This window comes from Saimiri boliviensis, chromosome 2 (assembly GCF_048565385.1).
Source record: "Saimiri boliviensis isolate mSaiBol1 chromosome 2, mSaiBol1.pri, whole genome shotgun sequence".
NCBI classification, from domain to species: Eukaryota; Metazoa; Chordata; class Mammalia; order Primates; family Cebidae; genus Saimiri; species Saimiri boliviensis.
The window spans coordinates 9621428-9634157 of NC_133450.1; the positions used below are offsets into that span (position 1 = coordinate 9621428).

General features: G+C 47.6%; 1 protein-coding gene across 3 annotated transcripts in view; it reads left to right on the forward strand.

The window, feature by feature from the left end:
* Positions 1-12730, forward strand: part of ANP32A (acidic nuclear phosphoprotein 32 family member A) — a 41001-nt gene that overhangs the window by 13798 nt on the left and 14473 nt on the right. Inside the window, exon 1 of one of the 3 annotated variants that reach the window (XM_074392744.1) lies at positions 7708-11994. The exons of the other annotated variants lie outside the window; for them this stretch is intronic. Coding sequence (XP_074248845.1) covers positions 11953-11994 — 42 coding nt within the window. The 5' untranslated portion in view covers positions 7708-11952. Of the gene's footprint in view, positions 1-7707; positions 11995-12730 lie in introns of those variants that run through there. 3 annotated transcript variants of the gene reach the window in all.

Sequence of the window (12730 nt, forward strand, 5' to 3'; positions counted from 1 at the left end):
GGTGGGAGCAAGTCTGAGAAGAGCTGTCTCAGCCTGCCCCAGGAAGAGGCCTCGCCTGGAGCTGTTGAAGTGGAGGGGAGGGCCAGGGAGGCTCTGGGCAAAGGAGAGAGTCCCCTCAGTTTTTTTTTGTGGAGGTGGGGCTGGAGGGATACCAGCCCAGCTGCAGGCATCCCCTGCCCTTGGGCCTTTTCTGGGGTGGGGGCTTTTGCCCTGGCTCACCTTTTCTGTGTCAGTTGTTCTGCAACCCTAGCCTTCTTTGCCTCTAAACTCGCGTCTGGCTGCAGAACTCTGGGCCAGCCTCTCCCAGTCCTTTCTCTTTCATTCACACAGCTCCTGAGAGGTCCCCTTTTCTGGGAAGCCCTCCTCAACTCAACTGGAAGAAAGGGAGCAAATTGTGTCCACCCGGGTGACATAAAGTTAAAAGTCCAGGGGACTTCCAGGGCACGCAGCAGTGTTCGCCTCTCAGCCAGTTCCAGTAGCACTCACTTAGGTGTGCATCTGTGCCTTTCTCTCTGTCTGGTCAGTGCTCCTTTATATGTACATACCCCCTGCCAGAGGGCGGCATTGAGGTGTACAGAGCCCAGTGTGACTCTCCTGCAGCTGGGGACATAGGAAGGCTCTGTGATGATGGCAGATGTGGTTCTCTAGCCTCCTGCCTGGCTGCCAGTGGGAATAGCCTGTGTGTTCTGGCACAGGGGCCTGTTCCATATGGAGGGCCAGGAACTGGCCTTCACAGCCACCCGGGTATTCCTTCCACTTCTGCACGTCCCCCCTTCCCCATGAAGATTTGGGTGTACCCCTGGTTGTGGCCTTTGAAGACCGGGCAGGCATGTACTTTGGGAAGCCTTCCAGCTGCCCCTGTGGGAGGCCTGAGGAAGCCTATCTGCAGAGGTTGGCCTGAAGCCATAATGAGCAGTTCTGTTCTTTCTAGCCCTTGTCTAGTTTATGGCTGTTGCAGACATGCCTTTCTGTATCTCGGTTAAAAGTACTGGTGTGTCTGTGCATTTAGGTGTGGTCTGAGTCTGGGAAAGCTTCTCCTAGAGGAGGGCCTTCCAGGTTGTTCTTTGGGGTGGGAGTAGCAGGAGCAGAAATGGAATGCTGGCTGTCCTCTTAAAGCCAAAAGGGTACGTCGTTCAGGGCAGGAAGTTGGCATGTGTAGGCACTCAGGAACGTTCCTTCAGTTCCAGGGGCCAGTGTGGTCATCATCAGGAGCGACAAAGTTGATGTGGGTGTGAGAATGTGCCTCTGAGATTGACCAGTGGCCATAGACTCCAGCAAGATGTGGATCTTGGTCTGAGAGGCGCCTACTGTACCAGAAACAAGACTTGTATTGTGCAAATGGCTTGTTAGCCCCAGGAGGCTTATTACGGCTACAGATGTCCCCGATGGTGAGCAGCACTTGGCCACTGCTGTCGGATGTTAACCAGAGTTATGGGGGTGGTTTCTGCAAATACGCAATATTGTGGAGGGGTTATATGGCTTACCCAGAAGTGCCTAGACGGCAGATGGAGGTGCAGGATTGGAATCCCTATCTTTCTGGTTGATCCTTGGCTTGGCTAACTCATTCATTCATTCATTCCACACACATTGATGAATGCCCACTCTGTACTGGGTTCTGTTCTAGGAACACGACAGACAGACGCATCACCTATGCTGCTCTTGTAGGGCTTCTACTCCACTGGGGGAGACAGTCAGTAGTAAGCCAGCAAACAAAGGCATGGCTGCCAGTGTGATGAATGCCATGAAGATCCATAAAGGTGTGTTAAAGGAGATGGGTGGTCCAGGAAGCCCTCTCTGAGGAGGTGGCATTTGAGCACTCAAGTGACTTACACTGGACTTCCAACCCCATGAGCCAGAATGCAGGATATCTGATTTAGAGGTACCTCTAGAAATCTTCTTCCCAATAAACAAGCTAAGGCCCAGTGAAGTTAAGGTGTGAATTCATGGGAAAGACAAAATTGATACTCACACCCGCCTTGGGCTCTAGCCCTCTGCCTTTTCATCCTAAGACTCAGCGCTTTGATTTAGACTACCAAATTGCATTTATTAACAATGATAAATTTATTTTGTCATTATGGCTGGGTGTGGAGAGGGTAGAAATTTTAAACACATTTATAATGGTTGATCAGCCTCTAGGTAAGGCAAGGGCTCACTGCCTGGAGCTGGTGTTTTTCCTGCCTAGGCAGAGAAGCTGCCCAATTTTGTACCACCAGCTGCTGTCGCTGTCTGAGTGGGATTTCCATTGGTGTTTCTGAAACAGCAGTATTTCTTGGAGGACTCCCATTAGTACTTTCTGGATTTCATCTGGACCTTTCAGGCCCTCTCACCTTGGTGTGGGGATTTAGATGCTTTTGAATGGGGCTGGGGCGACCCCACTGATGCCTCTGACCAGAGATGGTGAGGCCAGGACTCAGGGCCCCCAGGGCTTATTTTAGGGGTAGAGAAGCTCACAGTTAAGTCAGAGGTCACAAATACGCAGCTGATCTCACTTCTCCAGAGGACCAGCTGAGCCATAATTGGCCAATAGTTTCATCTAGAAGCAGGCATCCTACATCCATTTGAAAGGAGCTTCTGAGTGAAGTAAGACTTTATTAATTAGCCTGTTAGGAAAACAGTTTCCCAGTATTATAAGAGCTAGGTAATTTCATGCCTAATGTTTTTTTTGGAGCTTCTAAAAGGAAGACATTCGATTTTCATCTTTGTACTAAATAGTGAGAAAAGCTAATATCTTTTTTTTAATGTGTTTTGTTTTTAACTGTTTGTTGATACCATTGTGCCAGACACCGTATTTATTCTTCTTTAGTCTATATAGAAACGCTGCTGGATAAATGGTATTATGCCCACTCTACCAATGAAGGAACCAAGGATCAGAAAGGTTAAGTAACTAACCCAAGGTCAGGTAGTACTGAGGAGCCGTGCTTGGGTACAAAGCCAGGTCATCTAACCTGGAATCTTAGCTTTGACCCCCTGCCTTCTCCCAGTGACTTTGATGATAATATGGACATACCCTAGACTCTTGACTTTCCTTTACTTTCTCTTCTCTGTTATAAAATCTGCTGCATTTATTTTCCTGGGAAAGCAAAACAGATTATGCCAAAGATTCTGATTTTTAAAAACGTTTTATTGTGAAATAGAGCACATAAAAGCAAACGATATATGTGAGGTTTAATGATTTTTGCCCTCATTTTTTTTTTTTTCTATTTAAATGATTTTATACTCTCAGAGATATCCTAGTAAAAGCAACTTTCCATGTGCCTGCCTGTGCCTTTCTGTGCCAGGGTCTTAAGAAATGTGTCTGGGTTTCCCCTGTGGCTCTGACAGTCCATCAAACATCAGGGTTGGACACGCAGGTGAGAAGCATACCCAGGTGCCTCAGAGATACCTAAGAGTGTCTGGAAGGTGGAAGAAAGGCAAATGGTTTTCCAATAAAAGTAGGCTAAGACATAATTAGGGGCTTAGGTGCTACTTTAAAAAATAAGTAGCGGTGTATTCCAGACTCTTCTAACAAGAGAGAATTACTTATTGTGGAAGAGGCATGGCAATGCTGTGCCTTTGCCTGGAACACCTGGCTACTGCTGCCATGACAAAGACCCATTCTGGGATAAGAGAAGGCTTAACCCTTACTGAGTATCTACCATAGCTTTGTGTGGTCCTTGCTTGCTCTAGATAATACTTGGCAAGCATTATCTTTTTGACCTTTTAGAACACCCCTCAGGTATAGGTATGACCACCCATTTCCAGACAGAGAGATTGGCCTAGAAAGGTCAGATGGCTGCCAGGTCACACTAAGCGGCCCTTGTGTGTTGTAATGGTCCCTTCTGTCTGTCCCTCCCAGACTGGACACTTTGGGAGCAGAAGTCAAAGACACCTTTATCATTGTACCCCCAGCATTTAGTAGGTTCTGGCATTTAGTAGGTTCTCAGGAGCACTTACTAAGTGAATGGAGGTTACGTAACTTGGCCACATAAAATGACAGCGATAATCCCATGATATAATAGGACTCTGGGCCAGGCACAGTGGCTCACGCCTGTAATCCCAGCACTTTGGGAGGCTGAGGTGGGTGGATCACCTGAGATCAGGAGTTTGAGACCAGCCTGACCAATGTGGTGAAAGCCTGTCTCTACTAAAAATGTAAAAAATTAGCCGGGCACGATGTAATCCCAGCTACTCGGGAGGCTGGGGCAGAAGAATCGCTTGAACCTGGGAGGCGGAAGTTGCAGTGAGCTGAGATCACACCACTGCACCCCAGCCTGGGCAACAAGAACAAAACTCCATCTCAAAAAAATAAATGCATAAATAAATAAATAATAGGACTATGAGGCTCTGTGACTGCCACCCTCTAGGTCAGAAATGAGATCTGATTCCAACTCTTACCAGTAAGCTAGGTGAAGGCAAACTGACATACCCAAGCTTATTGATATTGCCAAATTATTGATTATCACAAAAGATTGGAAGCAACCTAGATCCTCATCAGTAAGAGTCTGGTACACTATGTAGTTGCAAATAAGAAACGAAGAAGGTATTTATGTTCTCTGTTACACAAACTCCGTGAAGAAAGAGGCAAGGCAATCATTAGTATAATATGCTAGATTTTTAGTAAAAGGGAGAAGAAATAAGATTCTGAATTTGCTTATATGTGTGTAAACATTCTAGAGAGATGCTTAGCAGGTGATACAGTTGACTGGGCAGACGGAGGGTAAGATGGGAGGGGAGGGAGAGTTAAATATCTTCTTGTACTTTTTGGTTTTAAAACTGTGAGCATGAATGTGTTAGTCAAACAATTGAAAAGGAAAGTAAAAAGTAAAAGAGTTGACCTTGAACCAGCGATTCTGCTGACCTGGGTGTTGGTCTCCCTATCTGTATAGTGAGGCAGTTGGACCAGATCAAGACTCCTTAGTCTGAAGTGGAATGTTGTGAATATTGTAGTTCTCAGGCTTTCCTGAACTTTTCCAGGAGATGCTGACCTCGTCCTAGGGTTATCTCCACCTGACCTTGTGCTAGGGTAATCTGCAGTCCCTTCCCTTGGTGGCCTGGCCTGGCCCTCTCAGGAAGTTTGAGAAAGGTTGGGGGGCACAGAGAGCAGGGAGCCTTCCTCAGAGGTGTCAGGCCTTGTTCCTGTCCCCATTCCTCGGAGTTTATCTTCTGAGCTCACGCCTCTGATGTGATTCAGTTGGTTCTTCCTCCAGAGTGAAGGATTACAGTAAGGAGAGACTGTTCTGGAGCATTCTGGCAAAGTGCTACAGTTTAATAGGAAGGGAAAAAATGGCAGAACATTTTCCAGGTTATTTTTAATGCTTTTCAGTTCTGAAGCTAAGTGCAAGGCAGTGTGAGGAAATCAGTTGCATAATACCTCATTTCTGCTTTCTGGGGTGCAGAGTCTTGAGTAAGAAACATGCTCATAAAATTCATCCTAGTAACCTCTAGGACAGCCTGGCTTACCCATGATCTCATTGGGTGCCATAGAGACATGTGGGCTTGGTAGGGATTCTTCCCATTTTACAGGTGAAGAAACTGAGTCTCAGTGAAGTCTTGCCCAAAGCAACACAGTTTATAAGTAGTAAAGCCTGGAACCAAACCAGATTTTCCGACTACTTCTCCTGTGTCCAAACCATCGTAATCAAAACATTCTCCCATAGGAGATTTCCAGGGATGTAGATGAGGCCCATTTCTACCTGGAAACGTGGGGCAAGCACAGTCCTGATTAAAGCTTCTCTTCTTTTAAGGCAGAGCCAGGGAAATACTAGTCTTATGGCCCGATCTCAGGTCTTAACTCCTTTTCCTGTGGTCCAGGCTTTCTGTCTTGCGTGGCTTGTGAAACCCACTATCCCGCCACCAGTTGAATGTGCCATGTCCCATGTGGGTAAAGGTGTGCATAACCTACAGCAGCCTTCTCTCCACCCCAGTCTCATGCTGCCACCTGCTTTCCTTCCCTTCCACAAGTTCTCTTGTGTCCACCTGGCTTCCTAGCTGTTCCCCAATAGGGCCAGGCTTGCTGCCCACTCAGGGTCTTTGCCCTGGCTGTTCCTCCTTTCTTTCTAGAAGGCCCTTCCCAGTTGTTCACCTGGCTTTACGTCTCTGCTGAAAGCTCACTTTGGATAGACCTTCCTGGTTACCCTTTCTGAAGTAGTGTCCCTTGTCATTGTTGCTTGTCTGTCCCTTTTCGTTGCAGCATTCATACACATTATGTACATGTATGCACATTTATTGGTTTGTTATTTACTTCCCCTGCTAGAATGTAAACCCATGAGACAGGCACCTAGTTTTGTTTACCACAGTATCTCCAATGCCTAGCCTGGTACCTAGCATGGCATGTAGTAAATACTCTGTACGGCTTGTTGAATGACTGCATCAGGTCTGCGTCGTAAAGCAGGTAATGCTTGTTTAAGAAGAAAGAATCAAATCATAGCATTTTAAGAGGGGAAAAGACTCAGGGCTCTCTTTGCAGGGCTTTATCATACAATATTATTAATTTATCTAATAAGCATCCAGCACTGTTCATGTATGAAGCTCTTGGCAGACCGTCACTTAGAAACCTTCTGATTCATATAGGGACAGGAAGCTCCCAAATTTTCAGAGCTGCCCATTATTTTATGAGACAGCCATAATGATGTAGAGGCCTTCTTACAAAGTACACTGGGGAGAAACCTGCCTCTTAATGATTCCTGCACTCTTATCTTAGTTCTTGAACCACTGGAAAACACAATAAATGTACATGACACTCCTTCAAATAAGTGGAGAGAGACAGTGATCATGGTCTCCCCCACTGTCAAGCCTAAACATCACTAGTTCCTTCAATTGTTCTAGAATCCCAGGTTTCAGATACCTTCCTATCCTGGTTGCCTTGCTCAAGTTTGTTCTTCAAGTTTTGGAATTTGAGGTCGGTTTTTGTGAGTGCAGAGTGTTTGGGACCTTGACAAGGGATCCTAGTCCATCCCACGTGTTTCTCTCAGACAGCCCATCTGTGCTGGCTGCCATGGTGGAGGCCTCCTTCATGAGCCTCTGATGGGGACTAAGATCAAGTTCCTTTTTACATCGTCTTCAGTCATCTGGACCCTCCCTGACTTGTCATAGTTTTTTGGTTAGGTTTTTGTCATAGTTTTTTGGTTTTTGTTTTTTAGCATTTCGAGATTAAAGCAGCCATAGCCTTGTGATCAACTCAACCTGTACTCTTTTTAAAGGAACAACACGTGTAGGTTAAGTTCTGTCACCAAACACAGGTGAAGAGAAGGGAAATCTGCAAGTTCAGCAATATCTGCAAAGCCTGTAACTCCTTTCTTCCATCTTCATGTCTCTGTGTCTCTCCCTCACCTCTGCCTTCACGTAGTCCGTCACCTGCCCATAGCTTCCTCGCTCTCCTTCGTTCCATTGCTTTAATGAATGCTCCTTCCAGTTGGAAATACGAAGCTAACATACACTGCTAGCATGTCTTGCACTTCCATCGCTAATATTTTTGCCGTGAATGTGTAATTTACAGATTTAGGGAAGTTGCACATTGCACACTTATCTAAGGGAGAAAAAAACGGATGTTAAGTTGCTTCTTATGTGTAGCCCTGGGCTAATTTGTTTTGTGGCCTTGGATAGAAAAAAAACTTCCAGCCCCTGCCTTAGGTTCTGCATGATTGCTTGCCGTTTCTGCCCAAATCAGCGGTTTCCCACTGGTGTTTGGACACCAGGGCTTCAGTGCCGAGGCGGCGTTTGCTCTGTTTCTGTCACTGCTGATGCCGCCGTCATTTTCGGTAGAGGTGGCAGGGAAGGAGGCCAAGGTCGTGGTTTTGTCTGTGAGGCCATTTAGCTTTCCCTGCCTCCTCTGCACTTGTGGCCCTGCTGGGTGTGTGGAGGCTGGGAGGGGAGAGCAGGGGCTCCGTTCAGGCCTGGGCTCTTCCTCACAGCTGATTGTATTTTCTGTCTTTCTTTCCTTTTGCTCCAAGGAGGATGGAGAGGCCTGTGGCTTTGGGGGTGTGGGCCCTAAGTTAGGAGTCTTGAGAGAATGACCTAAGCTTTGATTCTACAATGGGGTAACTGTGTAGCCTTGGGTGAGTCACAGAGTTCGTTTCCACCCAGCTTCGTCAATTGCTAGGGAAGTTGGATTAGATACAGTGGTTCCCCAAAAGTGGCATTGATGGGGTCCTTTAGTTCTTTGAAACATTTTCTAAAAGCTTCCTGGAAGTGGAGCAGATGCTCACACCACGGCTATGGGACATGTCCCGACCTCTGAGTCTGATTGGCACGGTTTCTTAGATGGGTGGGTTATGCTGGGGGCTGGAATAGGCAGAAGCTTTGAATTACCAACTCCTGGATCTCTGAATTAACTTCTGTTTTGCTGATAGTTCCTCTACTCAGGGGTCCACAGCAGACTCCAAGGCAGAAACTCTGGGCTGCTCCCCGAAGACTCCAGTGGGATTTCCTTAGCAGACACCTCCCGCAGTCCACAAGCGGTCCCAGCCAAGCTGGGCTTAAATCTCCCAATCTGATTTTAGCAGCCAGAATTAACCATATCTGTTAGCTGAACAGTTGATTTGCCTAAGAGTGGTTTTAGTGGGGAGCTTTGTCTCAGGAAGTGAATAAAGGGTTAGCTGCCTTCTATAATCTAGATGATTCTCCAGGGCCATTGCCCACCCATACCGCAACCCCTCCCCTAGCCTGTTTGGCCATTCAGCAAGCATTTACTGAAAGCCAGCCCCTCTGGGGAGGGCACTAGGGTGACAGTGAGACCTCGGACCTTAGCAAGGCCGCGTTGCGGGAGAGATGATCGGCCTGCAGCAGCTCTCAGGGTCCTGGTGGATAGGAGTAGGTTGCCTGGAAGGGACAGAAGAGGTTAAATTTCCCTGTCTATGAGGGGAAGCACTTTGTAAACTATAACAGGCAACACATCAGGGAGGCTAGCAGAGGGGTGAGGTGGGAGGAAGCACCGTTTTCACCAGCGAGCACTGATGGGTGGGGGGCCTGGGAATCCTACTCTGGATTTGTACTTGATCCCCGTGGCCATTAAAAGCTTTTGGACAGGGGAGTAATGAGACATGATGTGATGTGATCAAAGCAGCATTTTAGGAAGATTGAGCAGGATTTACCCCCCTTTGCTCTCTAGGCCTTGGTCTTCATTCCCTGTGGCTTTTCTGTTTCTTGGGTGCAGTGCTGTGGCTCTGTAATAAGATCACCAAGAACGGCTGTGGGTTTGTATTATGAATCACCAAATTGCCAGCTCATGGATCTGAGTAGTGATTGGTGATTCTGGTCCCTCCCTTCTTCCCTCCCCAGGCATCTTGGAGGCCACTCCAATGACCTGTGAGAGGACAGACATCAGATGGGACAATGCCTGACTCACATTCAGAACCCAGCACCCGGCGCCTCTGAGGGCTGTGTTTTTATATCCTGATACGTGGCTTTTTAAAACTTGTTTTAATTAATTTTACAAATTGATATCGTACTTATTTTGGGGTTGCTGATATGTTTTAAGAGATTAGATGATTGATTTTTCCCATTTCACTCATTACCTGCGGTAACTGCCCCATGTCCCAGATTTCCTTTCTGGCATCCCTTAGTGATGAATCCCTAAGCTGGACCCCTTGACCCATGAAATTGCCCACGTTCTTTGGGGAACAGTGCCTGAGTTTGGATGTGGGGTGGGCAGTCATGCTCAAAGTCTATGTACCGAGAGCGTTTTGGAACTAGAGGAAACTTATTTCTGTACTCAGGCTCTATGGTCCAGCGTATGCTCTAGAAAACTCGCAGAAGCCCAGAGAGTGGTAGTGACTTCCCATAGGGCACACAGCAAGTTAGCGTGGCAAGGCAGACCAGAGCCCAGGTCATCAGGGTGCCTGACAAGCATTCTGTGCACTGCGCCTCAGTGCATCTTAGCCGCCTTTCCTTCTCTTTCCTGGTTACCATTCACACACCGCCTGCTGGGACTCTGCTTCCAGTGCCCACCTCTTCAGTCTTCCAGCATCCACTGAAGGTGAAAAGGGAACAACCATTCAGAAGAGTCTAGTCTGTGAGATTTTCCCTGGGTCATGTAGCCTGCCAGTTGTAAAACCCTTTTTCCACACTGCTGCTCACACCTCCCAGCAAAGCTAGAACCAAGACCCCTCCTTCTCTTCTTCAGACCCCAAAACAGTTCCTACTTCTCTGTGAACACTTTTAAGAGCTATACATGCTCTTAAATCAGGCAGGCCTGGGCTAGGGGCTGGGCAATCAGGGAAGGCTTCCTGCCGGAGGTAGAACTGACAGGTCCTTGATATGGAATAGAGTCTAGACCAGCTGGAAAGTAGAAAGGAGGTTTAAGGGGAGGAAGCAAAGGAACAATATCAGGGAGGGGCCCAGCGAGGATTCACCAGATAAACAGGCCTATTTTGCGAGCCCCAAACTCAGGTCCTGCAGCCACCCCAAGCCTGCGGAGTACTGCCCTGAGTCTTGTGTTTCTGGCTGAAACATCTGCAGTGAAACCAGCTCCTCTGCTTTGGTGAAGCAGAAACCCAAGTCCTCCTCACACCCGAGGGAGGAGAGAGAGAAAGCTGGTTCCAGGCGGTGCAGGAGCAAGTCACAGGGTTTATGTTAATGCGGGCCCTCCCCGTGCTGGCGGCTTAGCCTATGAGCTGGGGCCCTGGCAGACAGCTTAATTACCGCTGCAGCGCGCCTCAGCTTGTGTTCCTTGGCTCCCTAAAATAATAAGGATGGCGTCACCGACTTCCCCAGGCCATGTGCTCCCCGCCTGCCTTCAGAGCTCTATTGTAGGAAACAAACAAACAAAAAAAAATCAGAGAGACACGGATGCTTTTTTCTTAGGGAGATTTTTTTGTTTGTTTGTTTTAAAGTAATAGGGACTCTGCCCCGAGTTGAGGTTTTAAAAGAGCTTTGATAGGTGTGGAGATCGGGATCTGCTACTATTGAGGTCTCCTGTTAGCAGAAACTTGAAAGCTACACAGATGATCTGTTAATTTCATCGTCTTCCACTGGGGAACGTGAGTTCCAGTCCCTGGTGGTGGTGTGTCTTGCCGGGAAATCAATCGCCCAGCTCACGGTGACTCTGGGTCCAACTCTGGACCTTGCCTCTTCCTCTGGAAAAAGAGAGCTGAGCTTCACCAAAGTTCTGCAGACTGTGGGTCACATTAGACATATTTTGTTTTAAGTAATACAAGAAGGTAATTGCAAGTGTTAAGTTTTGTTTTCAGTTGTGTATGCCCGCACGTAAAAATGTATGTACTGAGCCACGGTGTAAAATGTAGAAAGCCACTGGCCTAGGAGATCCCTAAGGCCTTACTAGCTTTCGAAATGTCTGACTTTTCTCCCAGATCTTTTACTTTTCCCCAACATGGAACCTGACCAATTTGCAGGTTTTGCCGCACTGGCTGTTAAGCAAAACGATAGATTTTACGGTTGAAGCCACAAAGTGACAAGCATCTGTCACCCCAGTCTAAAACCTTGGTGTCTCAGACAATTTGGCCTTCTAGCTGAAATGGGATCTGCAACAGGGGATGGCCCATTTAAAAGCTGACCTATTTAAAACCCGTGAGCACCGAAAGCACAGGGTCAATTTGATAGGAGTCTTCTCTTGTGTGCAAAGACTAGAACCCGAAAACCAAATTGGTCAGGGACTGACAGGCTTGAAACCAAAGCTACAAGTATTTATTGAATTCTTGCTCCGTGAAGGAAAAGACTCTCAAGGGTGGCCAGGGTTAGTGTGAAAAACGAAACAAGGGGTGGATATAAAATCCGAAGGGGCTTGCTTTGAGCACACCATTCCTGGTTCCCCAACAGGGCGAGAGGCCTCTCGTTTTCTGAAAGGAAGCCGTACAGACAGCTTAGCTGACTCAAATGTGCTAACCTGCCTTTTGTTCCCATTCTTGTGCCTGGACTGAACACAACAGGAAAGATGGCCGTGGATAAAGGGGAAGGCACGTGGCTTTTGCCAAGCCGGGGATGCTCTAAGTACATTCTTATTTAATCCAACCCTAGGTGATGGACATTATAATCACTAAAGGAAACGGAAGCTTAAGAGATGTAAGTTGGCCGAAAAGAAGAGAAGTTGAACTGGAGCCACTTCTCTCTGACTCGAGAGCCTGCCTTCTGTCCACCTGTCCACGTTGCCTCGGGAAGTACTAGAAAAAGAAGGAGCAGTTCTTACTCTGAGCTTCCTTCTCTCTGGTCCTGTCCTTCCAAGGGCTCTGTTTCAGGCCCAAACTGTCTACTTTAATCAGGGCGAGCTTCACAGGCTGGTGACGCATACAGTGTGCACTTGGTTTAATACACTGCTGTCACTGTCTTGAAATTCTTAATAATTTTTAAGCAAGAGGCTCCATGCTTTTCATTTTATAGCTTTTGATAGAGTGTGTCTCCTCTGTTGGTCCTTCTGGGTCTCCCTCATCTGCCTTTAGTGTGCCTGTTCTATCTGGTGGAGGCATTTGAAGAATGCACATTGGCCCAGCCCTGGTCCTGCTACCTGGCACACTGGACTGGAGTTGTTTACTGGTGGCTGTCTCCTCCCAGCCGGCCACCACACCTCTTGCTGGCAAGGACCCCGACCTTAGCTTACTGTTTCTTCCGTGTCCCCTCAGACAACAATGTCACAGGCGTGCCCCGTGTAGAGAGGGCTGCAGACCTGTATGCAGAGCCCTGGGTCATTCAGGTGGAGCGGGGCGGGGGTGGAGAGTGTGCACAGCTGATCTGCCTCGCAGGGGCTTGTGCTTGTCCTGGGGCGCAAGAAAGACTCCAAAAAACACTGGTATTGTTTATAAAA